The following is a 24,176-nucleotide window of genomic DNA, read 5'->3' as shown; positions in this document are numbered from 1 at the left end:
CATTATAGGGGTAAGTATTTGGTTCAAATAAATTCACTAAAACAAAGTGATATGTGCTTTTCTTCTGCTAAAGGTGAAGGAAGAACTCACAATCTTAATAATAAACACCTTCCACTTTGGCTGATTCAGGAAGAGTGCTTTTCATCTATTTCAGCCAAGGAAAGAAATAGTCAGATCATGTCTTGTCTTACGTCAGCCCTAGACTTCTGTTTAGATTTGTGTTTTTCACAACATTTGCTATTGAGCAAAACTTACACTCTCCCCCAGAAGGCAGGCAAGTACAATCCTCTTATTTTCCAGATGGGTGGACAAAAGAGCTTTCAGAAGACTGTTTCTGACAGTGCTGGGAACAAAACTCAGGGGCCAAACCACCTATAAGATTTACATAAATGTATTCAAATGCAAGAGAAAATGTATTTTCTGAAGGTGTTTTGAACAGCTTCTGAGTAATTTAGTAGCAACACAGCATGCTACACTATAGCTCCTACATTCACATCTTTCATTACTACTAGTCCCCTATGTGCTGATAGCTCTGACAAGACAATGTGAACGGTAGAGGGGATAAAACAATTTCTGTGACAATGTATAGATCCCTAGTTCCTGGTGTTCTCACTAAAACCATCAGTTCTGTAGGAAGTCATACCCATCATCAACGCAAAAGGCTGACCAGCATGGCAAACTGCACAGAAGCTGTAGATGAAAAACCACAGGGACACATATCCCAAGGCACTGATGTGAATTAGTGCTATATAAACACAGTTTCCCCAAGCATGAAAATGTACAGCAAACATGTGATACTGCAGTTGAACAAAGCCTCCAGAAAAGGCAGTCCACAGCCTGGACAAGAATTTTATTTTAATGTACTCCAAACCTCCACATCACATGTCTGTTTAATACAGTTCACTTGGAGTGTGAGCTCAAATGCAGACTTGCCCTTATATAAAGTTTTGTCATTTCAGAGCAAAGCACAGGGTTTCCACAGCCACAGACAACCTGTTTACAAACTGTGTTAAAATACTTATTATATCCTGAAATATCCTGTAATGCATCAGATGTTTTTCATGCCTCTAGAAAGACAATAGCACCAGTAGTGCTAGACATTACTTACTTTTCTATGTTCAGTATACGTTAATACATTTAATGTGATTACAAAAATTCTACAATATAATCACCTTTACCTTCTAACTGAACATCAGAAGAATAAAACTTTATTCAACATAAGGCAGCACTATTTATAATTCAAATAAACTACAGAGGTCATGTATTTATTACAAAGTTTTACCCACACAACTACATATGCAAGGAATGTAGAAAAATCACTTTCTGTATCACTTTACAGTTCCTCCTGTGGTGAGTTGCCTTTGGTCAACTGCCAGATGCCCACCCATCTGCTCTCATTCCCCATCCTCAACATGACAATGGGGGTGAGGGAATAAGATGACAAGGCTCCTGGGTTGGGATAAAGACAGGGAGATCACTTACCAGTTACCATCATGGGCAAAACAGACTTGGTGTGAGGAAAATTATTTTAAATTATTGTCAATTAAATAGATTTGGGTGGTAAGAAACAAAGATAAAAATGAAAACATCTTTTCCCTAAGTCCTTTTCTTCCAGGCTCAACTTTACTCCATTCTCAACTCCTTTATCTCCCCACTCTAAGAATTACAAGAGGAAGATGGGGGATGGGGAGGTGTGTTCAGTCCATAACAGCTCCTCTCCGGTACTCCTTCCCTCTCACACTTTTCCCCTGCTACAGCCTGGGATTTCCACAGGCCATAGTTCCTTCATGAAACACGCACCTGCTGCAAGCCTACAGGCTACAGTGTGGATATCTGTTCAGTCATGATGTCTCCACAGGCTGCAGGGGAATCTCTGCTCTGGTGCCTGGAGCACCTCCTCCCCTCCTTCTTCTCCGAACTTAGTGCTCACAGGATTGTTTCTCACTCCCCTGCCCCTTAATCCTCATTCTACCTGTGCAGCATTCTGCCCTTTCTTACATACCTTCCCCCCGAGGCACCCCCACGGTGTCTGTGGGGCCGAGCCGTGCCCTGCGGTGGGTGGGTTGGAGCCGGCTGGAACCGGCTGTGTCTGGCGCGGGGCAGCCCCGGCCTCCCCTCACAGAGGTCAGCTCTGCAGCCCCACTGCCAGCGCCGTGGAACCTGCACCCGTTACACCTTGTTTCTATAAACTTTGCATGCACTTTGCTAAAAGATTAAGCTATTGACATATGGATGCAAATTTATTAGCTGAAAATCTAAGTGTCTTATTGTATAACTTGGTTAGTACCAGTATGATAGCAATGCTTTTAAAAACTAGTCCTAGCTATTTTAAAATATCTTTATTTGTTTTGAACTGCATGATGTAATACTAGCACAAATCTGCATGCCTAACCTGTTTCTGGTGAAGGCTTCTGCCCTCTAGTTTCTGCTATATTTACCCACAGCTTAATTTTGTCTCTGCAATCAGCCTCCAGTGAAGTGCATTTTTATCTAATTTTGTATTTCCAGACATGTCCAGGACAAGATCAAGCAATAGTCACAAAATGACAAAGTATCTTTTGATGAAGGTGATTACAAATGTAACAGCAGCATCAGTAACTACATAGAAAATAGATCAACAAAGCTAAAGAGAGTGGGACAAAAGGCATGCAATGGTAAGGAAGCAGAGAAGAAAGTTTCATGGACAGTTTATGGTCTAATAAAGAGCCAGGTCAATGTACACTTCAAAGAACAATCAAAGGATAATAAGAAAAGTCAAGGTAGTGGAGAGATGAATAAAAAGTTTCTCCCACATAAATTAATTACATTCCAGAAAACAAATTCATCACAGAATTGATGTATCTCAGTCAAAGGGAGAGAAATACACTCCTTCCTCAGTTGTGTTCCTTAAATGATTTTCTTTCAGACTTAAAGAAAGATGCAGATCACAAGTCTCTCTGTCTCTAACCTGACTACTAAGGAGGACTATTTAACAAATGCATGCTTAAATTTTACTCAATACTCTCTTTCATCAAGTGATTCAATTTGAAGCACTAAATTTTCTTACTGCCAGTATGTAAAACTAGACCTAAAATGGCTAGTCTTGAAACAATCAGCTTCTATTGTCTTAGTTTGTTCCTTCTTCTCTGCATATGTGCAAATTGTATATCAAATATCTGCCTGAAATTTATTTAGAAAGCAAGAAGTTATAAAAAATAAGGTTATAGCAATTAAAATAAAATACAATTACTACTAATAGAATAACTCTTGCCATTTATTATTTCTCTCTTCCCCCATGAAAAAAAAGGATTTGCAATGAACTGTATGAAGCGGAGATCTCAAGTTAGTATACCTGGGGTCCTGTGATGTAACAGAGCTGGACTAAGTATAGTACAAAATGCCAATCATGCACCAGGATCCCAATGCCACATTTTAAAAAGTCTGTTTAAAAACTTTAGTTGGCCTCAGAACATCCATTTTTTTGAACATCTTTCTGAGATAGGCAAGTACTACTCCCACTTCAGAACCGTGCAAACTAACAAGCTAAGATTAACCAAACTCTTGAAAACCATGGAGGGAGTTTGCTGCTGAGTTAGGAGCTGATCACCTAGACCAAGAACTGCTCCCTTCTCCTCAGCACAGAGCAGAAAATTCAGCTAACCCTTCAGCAGTCTGGCCTGTGTGACTTCACTGCCTGTTTTGTTGTTTGTGGAGACCTGCCCTCCAATTCCTCTACAATTACTGGTGCTCATGGGGTGTATCGGAGAGCCAGACTGGTTTGTCAGGAGATAAATTTTCTTCCCCTTCCCTCCACCACTCCTTTTTTGGATACTCATGCAAAGACTAGCTGCCTATTTTTTATTTATTTATTTTTTATTTTTTACTGATTTTCAATATCTACAGAGCAAATAACACTTCCTATTGCTTTTAGCTGAAGCAAACCTGTAGAGAATTGCAAGCTGTTACAAGCACACTGAACCAATTTTATTTCTGTATTGATCTTCCACTTAAGCAACAACAGGCTTGAGGAAGAGAATTTAAAAATTGCTTTGCCTTCACAGATTTTTTTTTTGGTCTAGCTCTTCAGAACTCACAAATATAACACCGTAAACATTTACTATCATCTCACTTAGGAAGAAGACAACACGGCACCTTCATAAGCTATTTGGCAATACACTCTATTGCTATAGTTCCATGCACTGTGCCAAACTAACAGAAACCAAGCAGCTGTCTGAGAAGTCCTCTGTGTGAAGCACTGGGTTACCAGATAGTGAGCTAATGGATTTTACAGAATTCTATGTACTTTAGAAATAAATAAACAAATAGTGTAACTGGCAAAATATTGAGCAATATTGAAAAAATAATTTTCAATATATCAGATATCTGCATTGTTTTGTGTAGAATACCCAGTGCCTTTTCACTGAAATCCCTCTGTACTATCATGTATGTGAAAGAACTGTTCTTTCTTCCAAACAGATCAGAAGAGCTCTGCATCCTGCTTCTTCCTTGGAACAGAGGGAACAGCCAAGTATTTTGAAATCTTTACTATCTGTTTCACTCAGTCTCACCCAGCCACAAGAAGAAGGAAAAGTGAATCACATGAGATCACGGAGCAGAAACTATGTAGAGAAATTTCAGTGAGTAAGTAATCACACCGACAGTACTTGGAATACAAAGCTTCATGCAGCACACAGGAAAAAAGGGGCCATGGCACAACTGAAAGGATCAGTATGCACCATTAAAGCAGTGCCTCCTTTAATACATGAAGGGAAAGTTCTGAAGAGCTTAGCAAAATTCTGGAAAATTAGGTTAAATGCCGTTTAGAATTTCCATGATATAATAAAAAGAACACTGACAAATGCTTTAGCTGTAACACTGCTGAAAGGCAAATAGTATAATTTTCAAAGCAGATGTATCCAGAATATGGGAATTGGGTTATACAGACTATTAGAACTTTAATCTTGCTATTTTCCTCTCAGAAACATTGAGTTTCTTTGAAACTTGGAATTTTAAAATTATAACACAAAGCCAAATCTAAAAATAAAAGATGATGAAATGTGCGTTCATTATGTTTTATAATGTATACCTTAATTCTGATGAAACCGCAGATCATTGTCTTTAGAAGACACAGTAAATTGTGACATACAGCTTCAGCAAAATCACATAAAATTATAACTGCTATTAACAATATCAGTTACTAAGAAAATAATAAATAACTACTTCTATTATCAACAGCACACTGAAACTGTTTCTTTAGTGTGATTATTAATCCTAGAGCTTTATTTGGAAAATGAGATTTTCTGGTTATTCTTGATTCTGAAAATTACACGAGCTATTATTTATGTCACTTTTGATAAGAGGGGCTGCTAAACAGGAAGTTGTTAGGATGTTCTGAATCATACAGTACTTAAACTGTGTTTTCTGAAGATTATAGCATGAAAAGCTATCAATCTATTCATATATCCAATTACCAACATATTTGTAATATACATAAAAATGAAATATTGAACAGACATTAGAGATTACCATGGTCATTAAACATCTGATTCTGTTTAAACATATGAATATTGATATGACAAAGTTTGCAAACATCCTTCATTAGTCCTATTCCTTTTACCATTTCAATTATAGTAAGAAAAAGAAATATGTTGTCTTGAACGGCCTGGTATATCTTTAAAATTAATAATTGACAGAAATGAAATTCAGGGTGTGAAGAGTATTACCAAAATGTTCTACTTATCTTAGGGAAAAAGGACATAATAAAAAAATTAGTCTAAACTGAGAATATCAATCTTCATTATTATTTTCAGGCATGGTCCTCTACTCTAGAGATGGAGAATAGTGCAAATACAACAAAATTATTGGCCAGGAATGCACCTTAACCACTGGAAAGACTTAAAAACTCTTCCATTCTACCAGCAGTCTATACAGGCATTCTCACTGGGACAGTCAGTACAGAAAACATAAAGCTTAACTCATGTCAAAATGACCACTGACAAGGCAGAAGTAGCTTCAGAAGTATTTTTTTTTTTTTGCTCACCATCATAAAACATTTCTTTGTATGTCTTGTACACTAGTGAAAACCTAAATCTTCAAGTCTTTGTGGTGAATTATTAATTACATTACACAATTTTGAGAGTTATGCTTGCAAGCAAACAACATTGCAAATGAGAAACAAAAATATATCTCTATTTTCAATATGTGTTGTCTAGGAAATGGAACAACTTTATTGAAATCAGAGGTCACCAACAGTCACAGACATGAAGAAAGGAGCTCACAATAGTCTTTCTTCACATATAATATGTATATATGTACATTATAAATGAATCTATTCCTAGGATACTATAGTTGTGCAAACAAAACCACAGATAAGTAAAATTTATTTCTTGTACTGATTTTCAAATGAAACTAAAAGTTTCTAAATGAGACAGGATTTACCAGTCATCTCTTTTTTTAGGATGAGCTATTTCATCCTAGAAACGTACATACAATCCAAAATAAACTACTATGAAAGTTACTGTGATGTTTTTTGTTACCTGATTTTGCTTTATTATGCTAAATTGAACATGCTTATAATTATAAATACACTCTAACAGCATTGGCAATACAACTGAAGTATGTTACGTTTTTAGTTAATAATATAGAATCATAGATTCTGTGATTCTTAAACCATATAATAATATAGGTAAAAATAACAGCTATCCTTGTTTTTTATAGGGAATACAGTCATCTGTAACATCTCTTATTCTATCAAGCAAAAAGTTTAAATTCTGGTGGATGATACCTTGAGGAATAGAGGTTAAATTATGCCCTCTCTTTTTTCTGGTCACTGAAGGGCAGACAAGAATTTACTATGTCAATTTCTAGCTCAAGTTCAGAGCATCTTTTTGAGTTAAAAGTCAGCATTTGCCCCCAGACAGAATTTGATTTACCAGAATGCCAAATTTAACATAAAATTTAATTACATAAAATTACCAACAAAATCTAATTTTTTAAATTCTGCATTCAACAAGAGATTGGAAGGTGCACCATACTAACAGGACTTAAGAAATAGAAAGTTGTTTCAAATTCAGATAACTTTGTTCCTGATTATACTATTATTTTTCATGGTACTACAGAAATTCATAAAATGTATTCCATTTATCATTATGGTTCACAACCTTGAGTTTTCAAGTAGATTTGAAATTGCAGTAATTGCAACAGAAAGAAGGGGTTATCAGTGCAGAAAAAAAGATTGTGAGAAAGAGATAAATTTTATTTTGCAAGCCTGTTCTTTTATATTTTCAGAATATTCATAATTTATCACTGACCTCTATATTTCAATGAAGGTAGGTAACTTAAAGACAAGCTGTCAACTTTTAGCTGAATGGCAAAAAGGCCTAGTGAGCAATAATAGCCTGAGTATTGTATGAATTTTTAATTTTTGCCATCATTCCACATAGTTATACAAACTCCTTTGGACTAGATATCTAATTTGAAAGCAAGTAAGTTTAGATGGAGTGAATACAACTCATTAGATTTTTTCTTAAATAGCATAAATAATCAACAGCCTCATATTTTTTCAATATCTTTATCTTTGAAATACAGTATATATATATATATATATATATTTTTTTTTTTTTTTTTTTTCTGTTACCTCTGCGGTTCCACCTGTGACTCAAAGTCCAGTTCAGTATGATGAAGGGTGATGATGCCCACAAATGTGAAAAGAGTTCTGGATGCCTGCCACTTCAGGAAAGGTAGCTGACAGGCTATACTATGCTACTCAATTTTACTGAACTGTTGCTACAGTTCACATTTAAAAATTTATATTGATATGAATGTATTTGAAAGAGACTGAAGGTAACTCACACCTAGCAACACAACTGGTTAAACCTTCTTTAATGCAGTTTTCCATCAGTTGTTTTAGCTTCTGGCCTACACATCCTTGCAGGTACTCAAATGATATTTAATGCAGCTCCTTAACTTGCAAATAAGAAAACACAGCACATATCACTTCTCTAGTGATATAATTCTCTTATCTGAGATAAAAGTAGAATGACATACTATGAATGGAAAGATTAAAGCATTGCAACTCCATACACTATGAACTGGTCTGTGGTAAGCCACATCGGGAATAAACCAATTAATGATGGAAATTCAATTTCATATGAGAATAAATCTACCCAGCTAGGAATTATAAAAATAAAAATAACATCATAATTGCATTCTAAAAATCACATTGTTCAAGGGTAAAAAAAAAACTAAAACAAACATGGCCAAAGCACGTGACAATTCTGGCCTCCTCTTAACACAGCTGCCATAAAAAGCTCAGTGAATTGCCTATGTTGAGTGTAACTGTAGGAAAAAAAAAAAAATGAAAAAGAGAGTTGTTAAGTTATTATGTTCTGTATGGAACTAATAAGACTGTAGACTGAAAGCATTAACCGTAGAAATACTATTAGTGGATGAGGAAAAGGCTGTGGACGTTGTTTACCTAGACTTTAGTAAAGCATTTGACACCATTTCCCACAGCACTGTCCTGGAAAAGCTAGCTGCACACAGCTTGCACAAGCTTTGCCAAGCCCAAAGACTGGCGGTGAATGGAGTTAAATCCAGTTGGTGGCTGGTCACAAGTGGTATTTCCGAGGGCTCAATATTGGGGCCAGCTCTAATACCTTTATCAGTGATCTAGATGAGGGGGTCGAGGGCACCCTCAGTCAGTTTGAAGATGACACTAAGTTGGGTGGGAGTGATAATCTGCTCAAGGTTAGAAAGGCTCTACAGAGGGACCTGGACAGGCTGGATCAATGGGCCAAGGCCAATTGTATGGGGTTCAACAAGGCTCAGTGCCAGATCTTGTGCTTGGGTCACAACCGCCCCATGCAATGCTACAGATGTTGGGAAGAGTGGCTGGAATCTGCCCAGTGGAAAAGGACCTGGGGTTGTTGGTCGACAGCCATCTTAATATGAGCCAGCAGTGTGCCCAGGTGGCCAAGAAGACCAATAGAATCCTGGCTTGTATCAGAAATAGTGTGGCCAGCAGGACCAGGGAAATGATTGGCCTCCTGTACTTGGCACTGGTGAGGCCACACCTCGAATACTGTGTTCAGTTTTGGGCCCCTCACTACAACAAAGACACTGAGGTGCTAGAGAAGGGCAATGAAGCTGTTGAAGGGTCTAGAGCAAAAGTCTTACAAGGAGCAGCTGAGGGAACTGCGGTGGTTTAGCCTGGAGAAAAGGAGGCTCAGGTGACACCCTATCGCTCTCTACAACTACCTGAAAGGATGTTGTAGTGAAGTGCGTGTTTGTCTCTTTTCCCAGGTAACAAGCAATAGGACAAGAAGAAATGGCCCCAAGTTGAACCAGGGGAGGTTAAGATTGGACATTATGAAAAATTTCTTCACTAAAAGCGTTATCAAACATTGGAAGAGGCTGCCCAGGGAAGTGGTTGACTCACCATCCCTGGAGGCATTTAAAAGATGTGTAGCTGTGACACTTAGGTACATGGTTTAGTGGTGGACTTGGCAGTGTTAGGTTTGCAGTTGGACTTGATGATCTTAAAGGTCTTTTCCAACCCGTATGATTCCACAATTCTATGATTCTTCTAAGCTTTGTCTATGTTGAGGAGACAAAGATCACCAAATCCAATGGGATCTACTGTTTTTTCATAACAGAATGAAAAAATCAATCTGGTCATGACCTAACTGAGACACAGATGCAAAAGTTTCTGGCAGAATTTTTGGACTAGAATCAGAGTTATCTTAACCACTTAGTTACCTGCTGGAGCGACAACATAACATAACTCAAGTCCTCTAGGAGATTTCTAGAATGCATTGACAAACTCATGGCACAGGTGATCAAGGAACAAATAAGTGCAGGTGCTCTGCTGGACCTGATACTTACAAACAAAGAAGAACTGGTTGAAGGTATGAATGTCAGAAGCAGCCTTGGCTGCAGTGATCATGGAATGGTAGAATCTAGGATCCTAAGAGGATTGAGCACAGTAAAAATCAGGAGCATAACCCTGGATGTCAGAGAACAGACTTTGGTCTCTTCAGGGATCTCTTTGGAAGAAACCCATGAGATACGGCTCTGGAGAGAAGAGTGATCTTGGACACCTGGTTGATATTCAAATATCACCTCCTAAAATCTCAAGAAAGGCCCATTCCAACAAGTAGAAATCAAGCAAATGCATTAGGAGGCCTGCGTGCTGAACAAGGAGCTTCCAATTCACCTCAGACATAAAAATGAAGTGCATAAGGCATGGAAGCACGGGCAGGTGATCCAGGAGTAGTATAACGTTGCTGTCTGATCTTTCAGGGATAGGGTTAGGAAAACTAAGGCTGACCTGGACTTGACTATGGCAAGTGACATGTAGGGCAACAAGAAAGGTTTCTACAAGAACAGCAAAAGGAAGACTTAGGAAAGTGTGAGCTCATTGCTGAATGGGGAAGACGATATGCTGAAAAAGGACCTGGAAAAGGCTGAGATAGTGCCTTCTTTACCTCAGTCTTTACTGGCAAGAATGTCCTTCAGGTCAAAGGAGGCAATTTTCCCGCTCTGTTCTTCACTACTGAGACCACATCTGGAATGATGTATCCAGTTCTGGGCTCCCCAGTACAAGAAAAATATGGACTTACTGGAACGAGTTCAACAAAAGGCCAGAAAGATGAATAGGGACTGGAGCCTCTTTCAGATGTTCAAAACCTGACTGGACATGGCCGTACATACTCTATGTGACCCTGCTTGAGCAGAAGTGTTAGACAGGATGATGTCAGGAAGTCCCTTCTAACCTAAACAATCATGTGATTCAGTGTTTCTGTGTTCTTGAGATACTCCTGTAAGTTCAGATAACTTAAGAACTAATTTAAGCCAGAGCATGAAGAGTACAGGAATTCAAACATCTGCTCTTCAAGTCAGTAGCTAATGAGCTTGAATAGCCATAGCAGTTGGTTTGTTTGCTTTGATAAATCACTGATGAAATACTGAATACTGTTGATGAATGAAAGCCAAAAACATTGTTTCAGACAGTAACATACATTTCCAAACACACTGAATGTTCTGATCAAACACAAAATCTGAAATTGAAGCAAAACCAAAAAGTAATTGTTTCTATACTCTTTAAGATAATCCATTCTCCTATTTGAGTTATTTCATCTAGGAGGCTACACAGAATAATTTAACTGGTTGATTCAAATATTCCACCAAATTCTCAATTCTAATTGCATATACAAGAATTTATATGCATTAGTTTGATGTAATGCATGTATGTTGTGGTTTGAGCCCAGAGGGCAACTGAGCACCACACAGCTGTTCATTCACCCCTTCACCATATCAGGAATTGGAAGGAGAGAATGAAGTAGAAATGGATTCTCCACAGGCTTCAAGTCAGTCTCTACTCCACTGCGGACCTCCATGTGTTGCAGGGTGGGCAGCCCTACCATCTCACCACAGGATACAAGGGTCTCTGCTCCAGTGCAACTCTGCGACATCCTTCTCTTTCCTTCCACTGACCTTGGTGTTCATCCTTCTCCTAACTCCTCCTCACAAGTCCCCCAGCAACCACGCACCATGTTCCCCTTCTTAAATACTTTATCGCAGAGGCACAGCAATCGTTGCTGATTGGCTCGGCCCTGGCCAGAGGTGTGTATGACTTGGAGCTGGGGGAGATTTCAAGAAGCTTCTCACAGGGGGCCACTGCTGTAACCCTCTCCCCCGCTATCAAAAACCGTGCCACAGAAACCCAGCACAGCGTATTATGGGGCTACTTTTGAGACTGAATAAAAGATGTAGTGATTTACCTAGGTAAAACTGTAACTGCTGGATTGATGGAACTAGGATTGAGGTTTGCAGAGAACAAACATCATATATGCATACATTGCACAAACCTTCCTACCTTATAGTGGTAAATGTGATGATGATTTTATGAAATAGATATATATTACAAACTGAACTGAGTCCACTGCTCTCTTTACAAAGTCTGATAAAACACCACCAACTGCAAATAATTTCAGTGGAAAATAATCTATGTGAAAGACATTTTTAGGTTTTGTCCCACTAAGACTTATGCTGAGTTATCATGATTTGCAATTTCTATAGAAAATCCAGTAAGTAAAAATGTGTGTAGGTGTATATATGGTCATTCTAAAAGTAATTCAAAATTTAATTAAAAATTTATTAAATAGACTTAATGTCCTACAGCATTTCCAGTTTTATGCAACACAGCATGCATATGGGTATGATTCATGTATGTAAAGACTTAAAATTCAAAATTATAATGTACAGTGTGTAAGATATTCCATTTAAAAAACACATCTAAATGTGTTTTCTTTATCTATTTATAAATTTATATGATAGAATAGCAGTTCTTAAGTCTCTCCCAGACTGTTTTGACTGTTAATCTTCAAAGAATTTTGGAAAGGGGAGGTATGATAAGATGATGGCAATATTGCATCATGTTGGCTCAAGTTACCTACCAAAACACCTTTCAATTTCTCATTCATCACGTAATTGATTATGTTGGGACTCAGTATTGCAAGTATGAAGCTTAGGAGTATTTGAAGACAAGAAAATATCTTCCATCCATCACAATTATAGGCTACACTATATACCTGTTCAGATACAAAGCCACTGATGTTCACAAAGAGTTGCTCAGATATTTCCAAATCATCAAACAAAAAGTTCCTGTATTCCTAGATAACTGGTAATATTGGAAACAATAGAAAAACATCAGAGAACTAGTATTTATTTGTTTTATTGATTTAATGTAATTTTCAGTAATACTTGCACACTAATCAGAGTACCCAGCACATGCAAATACTAATAAAATGATGACTTAAAAGTGTGCACTGATATGAAAATATATATAACTCTGAATGATGAAATGAAATAAGTAAACCCCGTGACTTAAAATGAGCCAACAGATTATATGGATAGTGTTTTACGTATTCTTTTTATAAACACATTTCCAGAATGCACATGTAATAAAAAACATAAGATCAGTTCAGACAACTCTTTCTTCTGTGGAAAAGCAGGAAGCGGAAGTGTAGGTAAAACATGGACACTCAGTACATTACGTCTTGCCAAAGATTCCATGTGGAGGTTGAAACAAAAAAGGCCTAAACAATAGGCCTCAAACCAAAGTTGACTTCTGACTGAATTCCCCGACCAGCAACCAGCACCTTATCAGCAGCATGAAGCAACCAGCATGTCATTAGCAGCATGAAGCAATCAGCATCTTATCAGCATGAAATGACACCCTGGGAACAATCCCTGAAAACTGTAAGTAAACAGCAGGAAGTAACTACAAGTCCCAAATGTAAAGAAAAACAGAAACTCCTCAGACGTGCCCAGATCCTGGCCAGATCCGGACATGCCTGAGTGAGGCACGTCAATCTACCAGATATCTCCCGTGCATTTTGTATAGACTTGTTTGTTAAACTGTATAAAAGCCGGGCCCTCTCACAGCACAGACGGAGACCCCACCTACGAGCGGACGCCCTGCGTGGGACTTCCCAATTGCCGGGAAAGGCTCTCCGACCCTCCGCTGTGACAGGGCTCCCCAGCTGATGCACGGGTCGGGGTGATGGTAAAGTGTGAGGGCAATTGGTGATGTATCTTTCTTAATCACTATAGCCAGCTTTATGTAGTAATGACTAGGTGCATTACCTTGCTTATTCTTTCTGCTGCTGTAAACTAAAGTAAAATAAGCCCATTTCTTTATCTTGGTGCCTGTGTCCTTTGTGATAGCCCCGTCAATCGGCAAAACAGAGGTACAAAAGCATGCTGAGGATTTTCACAGTTCAGAACGTGCCATCTGTTTTTGAAGTGTGAAGACCAAATAATAAACTTCAGTAGCTTCTGTACCACGGTATGGTCTAGGCTAGAGTTGGCTAAACAACACTAACTGAATAATTTATTTAACAAATAAATGCTTTTATGGACAGCTAAAGGTGCCTTTCTCAGCCAGCAGTAAATGTTTATATACATGCCACTAATTAAAGTGTGACAGAAAACTGGAAACAACTACATTCAATATGTTCACTTGGAAGATACATGAAATATTAATGTACATAATACAATGATAAAGCTCTGTGGGGACGAGCATGGTATTCATTAAATTCCAGAGCAAATGTCTGACAATTTTGCAGGTAAATAAATTGGGAAAGAGTGATACTATCCTAAACAGGTAATATTTTAATTAATGCTTGCCTAAAATCTTCGAAACAGAATATGGTGTACCCCATCACTGTCAAGAATGGACAATCTAAACTTTTTAAGGAAATATAGTTTAAAAAATTAATATTTAGAGAAGAAAAATGTAAGATGTCTAAAAAAAAAAAATCGGTATTCCTACTCTAAAAGACAAAATCCATCCCACTATCTAGAAAATTAAAAATCCTGGTGACTTGATTATCTCAATCTCTTGCTTGTTAAAGTTACTTTCCTTCAATCACTGAACTGAAGAAACACCATCTTGCCTCAGTGACAGTCATATCACTTTAACTATAAATAACTTACAGCAAATTTTGAATCAGGAAAACACATTTCAGAAATCACACATGGAATGAAATGTGTTTAACTAATGTTCTTTGAATAAGCTTAAGGAACAAATCCATAAAAGCAATCCAAACTACATGTCAAGTATGTGCTCAAAGCTTTAACCAAAAAGATCAATACAATCTCAGTTATGAAATCACAAAAAATTAAACCGAAACAAATACATATTTTCAATACCAGCAATCAAGTCATTCTAAAATAAACACAAATGGAAGCAATGAACAAAACTGCACTGAAACAGGTCTCTATTTTCTTTAGGCAAGGCAAAAAAAGTAAGCAATCAGAGTTTTATTGTTTTGGTTTTTTTTGTTTTTTTTTTTTTTTTCTATAAAACTGTCATTTCACAAGGACCGTAAAGAAACTGACTGAACATTTAAAACTTATTTAATCTTTGTCAGGTTTGAAAGAAGTGGCCATGTCTAAGGAAACTAATTATATATAAGAGAAAGTAATAGCTGTAAATTATGGGGATATCTTAGCTTCCTGTACATGGTGGATTTAGAAATAAAATGTTTGAGAAGACAAAAATCTGCTTCTATAGATATTATGGGTCATGTTAATTACACTGTTTACCCATGGGAGCCATAGTTCCATCCAGAACTGGAATTTCTGTCAAATACTATCTTATAGACTGATTTAAACTAAAATTTAACAGAAATATTGCCTCCCAGTTGGAGCATTTTCAAACAGTAACAAAAATAGTTATTTATTCCAGTCTTTGTCTCTTTTCCTGCATTACAGGGAAAAAAAACTCATTAATTTTGCAGGTAAAATATACAGGTAGAGTTATCTATCTTCAACAGCCACTAAGAGAACACAAATCAACAGTTTTGTCATGGATTCATATTTTATAGCCTGTGATACAAGATCCCGTGGGGCTACAAATGCCTTGTAAAGTTTGTTTTTTTCTTTGTCAGAGGCTAAGGATGATTGCTGAAGGATTGCAATGTTATTGCTGCTTGGTGAAAGATATACTGCTCTCTCTACGTTTTAGAAGGACTCACAAGAATAATCACTAGTCATTTTGAAGGCCAAGTCCATAAACTCAGGGGCATGTAAATCCCCACCAGTCACAGTCTACAATCACACCTTGTAAGTTATTTAGTATGCCACTGTTTTAAAGATAGCAGTATAAATTCCAGTAAACAATGGTAATGTGTAAATTGAACTGACATTACTTTTTAGTGTAACAACATGGAGAATAAAGCCATAAATATGTAAGTCTTAGTTTTAAGATAAAAAAAGAGGGATAGAAATTTATTTTGCAGTGTGAACTTGAACTCTATAACTAGAATCAATCTTTTCAATGCTATTTATTTGTATTTGTTGCTAAAATATTATTAGGCTTTGAAATCTGTACAGCATTTTAATGTTTAATGTTATGAAGCAGAGACAATGCTAATACAGCTAATAGAGTGCAGACAATTAGCTGACCAATGTCTCACATAACAGTAGTCTCTGAGATTAAAAAACAAACTTAGAATCATTTGCTAGTATTGAGCCGTATATTTCTATGAAGTATTTTCTAAGAGAAAAAAAATTCTTTACCTGCTGGCTCACAGGGAAAGGAAGGGATAGAATTTTCTTTGTAAATTTTATATCATTAACAATTTGTACAAAGATCCTAAAATAGACTGTCAGGTAACAAGTAATTAGATTTGAATGTATGCTATGTGATTTTGTTTCATTAATAATAGGCATTAATAATAATATAGAATAAAAGGAAAAAAAACCTGTTTTAAATGGAGTATAAGAGTAATGCACAGACCTGTGTCTGAGAAGAAGATGGAAAAGAAACAGTTTGTTAAACAGTAGATCCTTTCATCCTTCCATATATTGAAAAGAGGTTTTACATTTATATTCTAACAAGTTTGTTTCTAAAAGAATATGGTAAAGCTTATAGGGTGAGCATAAAATCAAACCAGAAAAAGCCTAAATAGTCTTCCCATATCAATCTACTCTATATACTCAGATCATCAAACATCCTGGCATGAGGAACATTTTAGAATTTTACATTTACATCATACAGTGTCCTGGGTTTGAGGTTTGCTCAAACAACGACATACAGAAACAGCTCAGAAGGCAAATACAAAAATCTTCAGATGATGATTTTATTTTCCTTTTTTGGTAGTGAGAAGGTAATTTTGAGAACTCTGATGTGCACGTTTCAGGGTAAATTTTGCAGTCTCCTTCATATACCATCCTCTAACAGCAAAAATGGTCCTAGCTAAAGCTACCTTTAATTTAATAACTTGTGCAATAATTCCCTCACATCACAAATGCTTACAGTTCAGGTGCAGCAATTATCTCTGATACTTTAACTGTATAACAGCTGAAATAACATCTTAATCACATTAACTCGAAATTTTATATGGCCATCAAAATGATTTCTAAAATATTTTTAAAGTAAACATTAAATAACACTATTTTAATGTTACTAATATAAATATAACATAGCACCTATATTATTTCATTCTTACCTTTTTTCTAACTTGTATATGTGAAATTCCATGAGTGGAAAAGAGTTAATCCAATATCAAGGCATAATACCAATACCTTTTCCAAAATTAGGAGTTAACCATTCTGTGAACAATTGTGTGTACTAAATGGAAAATTACAGTACTGGTCAGTCATAATTTTATACTGCTGAGAGTACAATTTCATATATAGATATGACAGCTTACTGAATTGTGAGATGTTGTTAGCATGCCCATTTTTAACTTTTCATCTTAAACAATAAATTAGTCCTATATTTAGCACTAGAATTCTGATGACAAATCTAATTTATCCAACATATAACTCAATAAGCATAAATTATGAGCTACCTATTTGTAACCTCCAATGTTACATTTAAATTGTTTCAGTTCTCAAACTGACTTTATCTGTATCTGTAAAAGTGTACGGAGTTTGAACGATTCATAAATTCTCCAAAGGACTGAACTAATGTGTGTGAACTAAAATGTGTTTTCAATCAAGGACAGTACCTTATGAAAAAGGTTTCCAAATATACACACAATTTCGCTTTCCAATATGACTTGTCTTTTTATTGTCAAAAAGAAGTGAAGTCACACTTTATTTCTCAGTATATATGACTAAAACTCTTTAGTATAACACAGTGGTAAATTCTTACCTTATTGTGATAGGGATGAGTATACCCCTGCTAACGGATTGATTGACAGATACAGTCAGAATGTTCTGAGAGTTTCCACAGCTGAATCGAACTGTTGGTCTTCCCTCCACAAGATACAAGTGAAGAAACTGTTCTCCGAAATTCTTTTCACTAGCTTTGAAAATAAAAATGGAGACAGTCACACTTCTGAAAGTGTAGGACCTTCCAAAAATGTTCCATACTACTGTAATACCATTGCCAGTCATAATGCCTATGTGACATTGAGGAGTCTTTTATCAATATACAGGATTCTGCTTGAGTGACTTTGAGAACAAAATTAAACTCTGTATCAACAGCTGATAACAGGTCAAATTAAAAAAAAATTACCTTTATACCACTGTATTTGCATAAATCTTACAGAGATCTTTACATTAATTGAAAGTGGACTTTTCCCTGTATCCAGTAGTATCATTAAGGTGACAAAAGTGATGCTAAAAATAAATCACAAAAATACTATAATATCATGATTTAATTTTTCATTTAGCTTTTCATAAATATAAGAGAACATCTATTTTTTTATAATCTCTGTAAAGATTATGAACAATTCACCTTCCCCAATTAATGATACATTTCAGACTTGAGAAGAATAATTCATACGTACAGAACATTAGACATACTGTGTTACTTGTACAGTTCATACTGAGAATAAAAAGACATCTAAAAAAAAACCTTTCAATCTTTGTTCATTTTCACTAAATAGTATATTGTAAATATGACAGCAAAATACTTTTATTTAAACTATGGATAGCATATGGTTTGTCTACTTAAAAAAACCTGACATCTACAATTGTAAATTAATTTGGATGGGTATTTATGAATTTTCCCTTTGAATTTAACTGTATTTACTTCTCACAGAAGGTAAGACACAGTTCCTGTTTAGAATTTTTATTCCCCTTTAAGACAAACTGTTAAAATGTTAAACTGTTTTTTTTCACTGTATTTTACTCCATTTAACTGAAATAAAAAAGACTAGGTCATGAAATTGAATTTATTGCATATATTTGTTCAGCAGTATTTGAGCATAAAATTACCATGTTCTTAACTTAGAGAATCATAATGTTTGGAAACCTGGAACCTTGAGTTCCAGGTTCATATTTGTATCCAATTCTCCAGCTTGTCTGGAGCACATCTCCTATTAGTTGTCTATAGATGAGTCAAGAAAAAACACACAACACATACACCATAAAAATAAACTTTTTATGAGGGTATGCGGTAGGAGAGAGCATTTGCTTCGTTAAGGTTATCCGATTAACAACCTTGTCAAATAGGATGAAAAAGAAAAGGGGGAAACCAAAACATGAAGAGGCACAAACCTGAAAAACAAATGGAGATAGTAACAGAAACCAAACCTGGTCCATTACACTAAGTTGTAAGAATATGAATTGTGGGAATGCTTATTTCAGTGAGATTATCTGATTGAAGACACTGTCAAAATGGGACGATAAAGAAAAGGGGACGGCAATAAGCAAAACATAGACATGACAAATAAACAGTGACAGCGACAAGTAACCAGTCTTTTCAGGAACACTAATGGATGGGCTATTAAGAAACTTCAGGCATCACTTCAAAGAGTGTCGACTTGGACTTTTCAGCTGGAGGTCCAGGATACTGGGGGAGGTTTGTGTTGGTGGAACTGTGCAAATCAATGAAGCGATGTGTACAAACAGGGAACTGGGGAGGAACAAAGAAGGAACAGATGTGAAGAAGGATAAAAGGGGAGGGTCATATACAAAATGGGGTTGGTCAGCATGCCTGTCTGCCTCAGTCTATCCTATGTTCTTATTAAATCCTTTCTTATCTATCTCTCTGTGTATTCTCTATCTCTATCCAACAGGTTAGAGTGTTGCAAGAACTGAGTGCCAGCTTCTGGGAGGACCAGCATGAGTGGGTTTGGTGTCAGCTACTGGAGTCAGACCAAGGCTATAGGCACACTGGCCTGTGGTGTCAGCTAGTGGAACCAGTGGGAGACTCAGTGCCAGGGACTGAGCAGTTGGGGGGTCTCAGCCACCAACCACTGGGGTACTAATGTTGTGTGTCCCAAAAAACAACTTTAAGTGTGTTTTTGTGTGGGTGTGTGAGGGGAGCTGCAAGGACTATGTGCCAGTAATTGATGAGAGAGGCATGAGTGGATCTGGGGCCAGCAACTGGAGTCAGACCAAGGGTGTAGACATCCCTGGGCCTGTGGTTCCAGCAACTGCAACCAAATGCAGGTCTCAGTACCAGCGGTTGGTGTGGGTGAGGGTCTTGACTTCCAGTCACTAAGAGTGACTGGTGTGATTGAAGCGAACAAGGGACTTGGTGCCAGTGCCTGGAGTAGGACGACAGGTCCCAGCTTGTATACCTCATGCCAGCTTCTGGGTGTAGGTGAGTGTATTTGCTAACAAACTTCAAGATGTATTACCTGTGAGCAGGAGACTTCAGGTCCAGGCATGGATATCAGATAGGTAGAGGGTCCATGATGGTATTTGGGGTACTCCCAAATGTGGAGTGCCTGGGGACAGGTGTGTGAGTACATGTGTCCATAAGCAGGCAAGTAGGAGACCCGTGGGGTGGGTAAGAAGGCCTGGGATTAGGGCAGGGATATCAAATGGGCACATGGGGCTGTGTTGCTACTTGGGGGATCCATGGATGTGCATGCACTTATCAATCTAGCAAGTGTCATGTGTGTGCCTTCACTAGTGAACTGCTATCTCTACCAGACAGAGAGGAGGAGAGGACTTGGCTTTATACAGTCACGTTCTATGTGAGTTCTCCAGGCAGATGTTGTTGAAGGCAGAACCATGCCTGCAGCAGCCTGTGTAGCCAACTGTGTCATGTTCTGTGTGTGTCTGCATGTGTGCACATGTCTGTGTGTCTCTGGGATACACACTTAACTTTGCATGGTTTAACCTGCACATGGGAAAGCAGCAGCCATGTCCATCAGCCTGGGACGAAGACCCCTGAGTCTCTGGGCTAGGTTCAAGCAGCTGGGTAGGGGGGACTCTCAGGGCTGGAGCTGCTGGGGGTGGCCACAGTTAGAATATCCTTTAACTTTTTTATCCAGAAGCATAAAAAGAATGTGGAAGTACAGCTCCCTATTGGAAAACCTACTAATTTGTAAAGAGAAAATAATCAACTTTAATTTGCAGGACAAAACAGAGGGGAAAAGATAATATATTTTAACAGATAGAAGCAACAAATGCTTGCAATTTCCTGATCATTTGATTTTTTACAGTTCATAACAGAAACAGTTCACAATGTAAATTCCATCCTTGAGAGCAGCTTTCTAGTCAACACAGCATTTCTTCAGTCTGTTACAAATCCTGATGACCTACTGAAAGTCTTTTATGCTTAGACATATTTTATATTCTGAATACCTAATTAACTCCAAAACTACTTTAATTTGACTGGATTTTATGCCTCTGGCTTTTACAATTTCCTTCTAAAATAGTTTGATAATTCTCTTTCAAAATATATAGCATTATCCCTGTTAAAAAAAGTCTCTGTTTTTTAACCCTAGCATAACTGATATGTGCACATAGTGCATCATTTGTTTCCCTATCTTCTTCTCCCTTCCCTGAACATGTTGTTCCAGGCATTTCTAATTTCTATCAATATGTAAATCAGTAAGTTACACTGAATTCAGAGAGAATGAAGTGGGCAAGGGTTGTGAATGTATGTGCTGACAACATGTTTTGAAGAAGTGAGGCTATAGATGAATAGTTTACGTTTCGTCTCCCAGTGACTCTGTCTGTCCATTCATATTGCCCATGAGTGAAAACTTGGAAAAATGTCCTCATTAGTCCTAGTAAAGTAAAAAATTTGAGACAGGTCTCCCAAAGGTAGCATTACTCCTTGAAACTTCAGCGAGTGTTACTGCTTAAACTTCAGTCTAGGGAGTACTTGTAAGTCACACTTCCAGGTGACCAATAGCAGTCTTCATATTGTCTGCTAGGAGGTATGAGATCGTTTGAAAGGACAGTCCTTTACATCTTTCTACAGTGAACATGAGGAGAATTTTGTTTTGGCAGTGTAAAAGAATATCTGCTACCCAGCATATATGGTGAGAAGTTGCCTTCATAGGAAAAGCCTGAGTCTTAATCAAAACACACAGATTCCAGGAACAGATAGAGATGAGGAACCATCTGAGTAAAAAATCTCATATGAAATTAGAGATTACTTATCTTGACCTTTTTAGAGATTACGTGAGGGGATCAGGTCAAAGAAACCAGATCTCAACAATCATTCTTTCACAAGAAACTGCAAGCAAGAAGGCTATTTTTGTACATTAGTATGATGGCAAACAAGTGGTCACTGGGTTCAAAAGGTTGCCTATCTAGAACAGACAGATTTAAATTCCCATTAAAATAAGGGATTAAGTTTTATTAGGCAAAACCACTTTGACACAGAGAAAGGATACTGTGAAATGCTCTGCTTGAGAATGACAGCTGAAATAATAGTCAAATAGACTATGACTGAATTGCCTGAAATGCCCATTTTTGATTTTAGGAGGGTAAGTAGAATATGGGTAGATCTGGGGATTAGAGCTTCTGAGAGCACAGGAAAATAATTTATGAGCACAATTTATGAAAAAGGAGCTGGCATCCTTAAGGAAAGCTATAAACATGGGCTGTGATATCTGAAATCCAATTGTCAGAAGTTATAGTCTACCATATGTAGTATAAGTTAAACAATCTGCCCTTGAAAGAATTGTGAACAGCATTATGCTGACTCTGTTAAAAGTGAAAATGATGAAGTAGAAATGTATAACTGTATCAGTTTTTTATGATCACCTGCATTTTATTTTGCTTTGTGGCTAAATATCACAATTTGCTTTGATATGTTGATGAAATTAGATTATGCAAACAAGTAAAATCAAGAAGGAATAGAATAAAAAATTGTAAGAATGAGTACTGTATTCAACACAAAAATATTTCTCAAATGATGACTAATCATTATTGGCACAAACGTAATCACTGTGCTGGGCTTGTGTTTGTGGCAGTGGTTTCTGGTAGCAGGGGAGGGCTTTACAGCAGTGGCTTCCTGAAGAAGATTCCTGAAGTCCCCCTGGCTCCATGTCAAACCCACTGTTGTGCCAAGGCTGAGCCAATTAGTGACAGTGGCTGAGCCTCTGTGGTAACATATTTAAGAAGGGGAATCTGAGAGGAGTTGGAGTTGTGAAGAGGAGTTGGGAGGAGGACACCTATGCAAACACCAAGATCAGTGGAGGAAAGGAGCAGGAGGAAGGTGGGGATGTGACGGTGAAGAGACCCCCTTGCAGCCTGTGGTTAGAGGGCAGGGGCTGGTCCCCCTGAAGCCCATGGAGGTCACCAGTGGACCAGAGAACCACCTGCATCCCGTGGAAGATCCCATGCTGAAGCAGGTGGTTGTACCTGAAGAAGACTGGGACTCTGTGGGAAGTCCCCACTCTTGTAATTTGGCACTGGGAGGACTGCAACACACAGGAGTGACCCACTCTGAAACAGCTGGGGAAGTGCTCCAGCCTGTGGGAAGGACTCATGTCAGAGAAAGTTTGTGGAGGACTCTCTCCCATGAGAGGGGCATCATGCTAGAACCTAGAAAGAATGCAGGGAGTTCTCCCCCTGAGGAGGAAGAACTGGCAGACTGACCACACCCCTCTATTCTGTGCCCCCCGTGCCACTGCGGGGTAGGAGGTAGAGAAATTGGGAGCAAAGCTGAGCCTGAGAAGAAAGGGAGGAGTGGGGGGAAGGTGTTTTTAAAATGTGTTAATGCTTCTCACTGTCCTACTCTGTTAAGCATTGTTGTTGTTAGTGTCTGAAATAAATTGTTGTTCTTTTTCTTCCCCAATCAAGTCTCTCTTTTGCCATGACCATAATGGATGATTCAGCCCTCCCTGTCCTTATCTCAATTCCCGAGCCTTTTCTTTTATTTCCTCCTTCCTATTCCTGAGGGGGATGGGGGGAAGTGAGCAGATGCGTGGTGTTCAGTTACCCTCTGGGATCAAACCATCAAAATTTTCAAACTTTTTCTCCTGACATATTTCAAGAGAAATCTTCTCACATTCCACCAATAATTTAGAGGTAACTGAAAAAGTACAGATATTTTTAGTCCATTGACTGTTATCATTTGTATGTTTCTTAAATAGACACTAAAAATAATTAAGAAAAACATCATTATTAAGAAAGTAAGTACATTTGTCTTTGTATTAAAACAGATGATAGTTTATAATCTATTAAAAATGATGTGAAAACAAGTTATTCTTGGATTAATTTCTTTGCCTCTGACATATGTAGTACTATTCTATTAATCACTTATATCCTATCTCTTTCCCCATGTTTTTAACAGACAATCTATTTTTTGGCAGCCTCTATAAACAACAGTTAGTCCTTTGGATTTGTTACTCTCTACCAACCATTGATAAAATCCTTGCTAATAAATACTTTTCAGCAACAGTATGGTGTGATTTAGTAAAGTGACATGCCCAGCACAATTACTGATTCTCATATTCTGCCTATTAGTTAGCCTA

The 24,176-nt window shown here is 37.5% G+C and overlaps 1 protein-coding gene across 1 annotated transcript in view; it reads right to left on the bottom strand.

The window, feature by feature from the left end:
• EYS (eyes shut homolog) overlaps positions 1 to 24,176 on the bottom strand; it is a 1,055,438-nt gene that overhangs the window by 147,004 nt on the left and 884,258 nt on the right. Inside the window, exon 40 of the mRNA XM_033002767.2 lies at positions 17,651 to 17,804. Within this exon, the coding sequence (XP_032858658.1) occupies positions 17,651 to 17,804 (154 nt within the window). The remainder of the gene's footprint in view (positions 1 to 17,650; positions 17,805 to 24,176) is intronic.

Source organism: Tyto alba, unplaced genomic scaffold, assembly GCF_018691265.1.
Source record: "Tyto alba isolate M040663 unplaced genomic scaffold, T.alba_DEE_v4.0 Super-Scaffold_40, whole genome shotgun sequence".
Lineage (NCBI taxonomy): Eukaryota > Metazoa > Chordata > Aves > Strigiformes > Tytonidae > Tyto > Tyto alba.
This window is presented reverse-complemented; position numbering and strand designations above follow the sequence as displayed.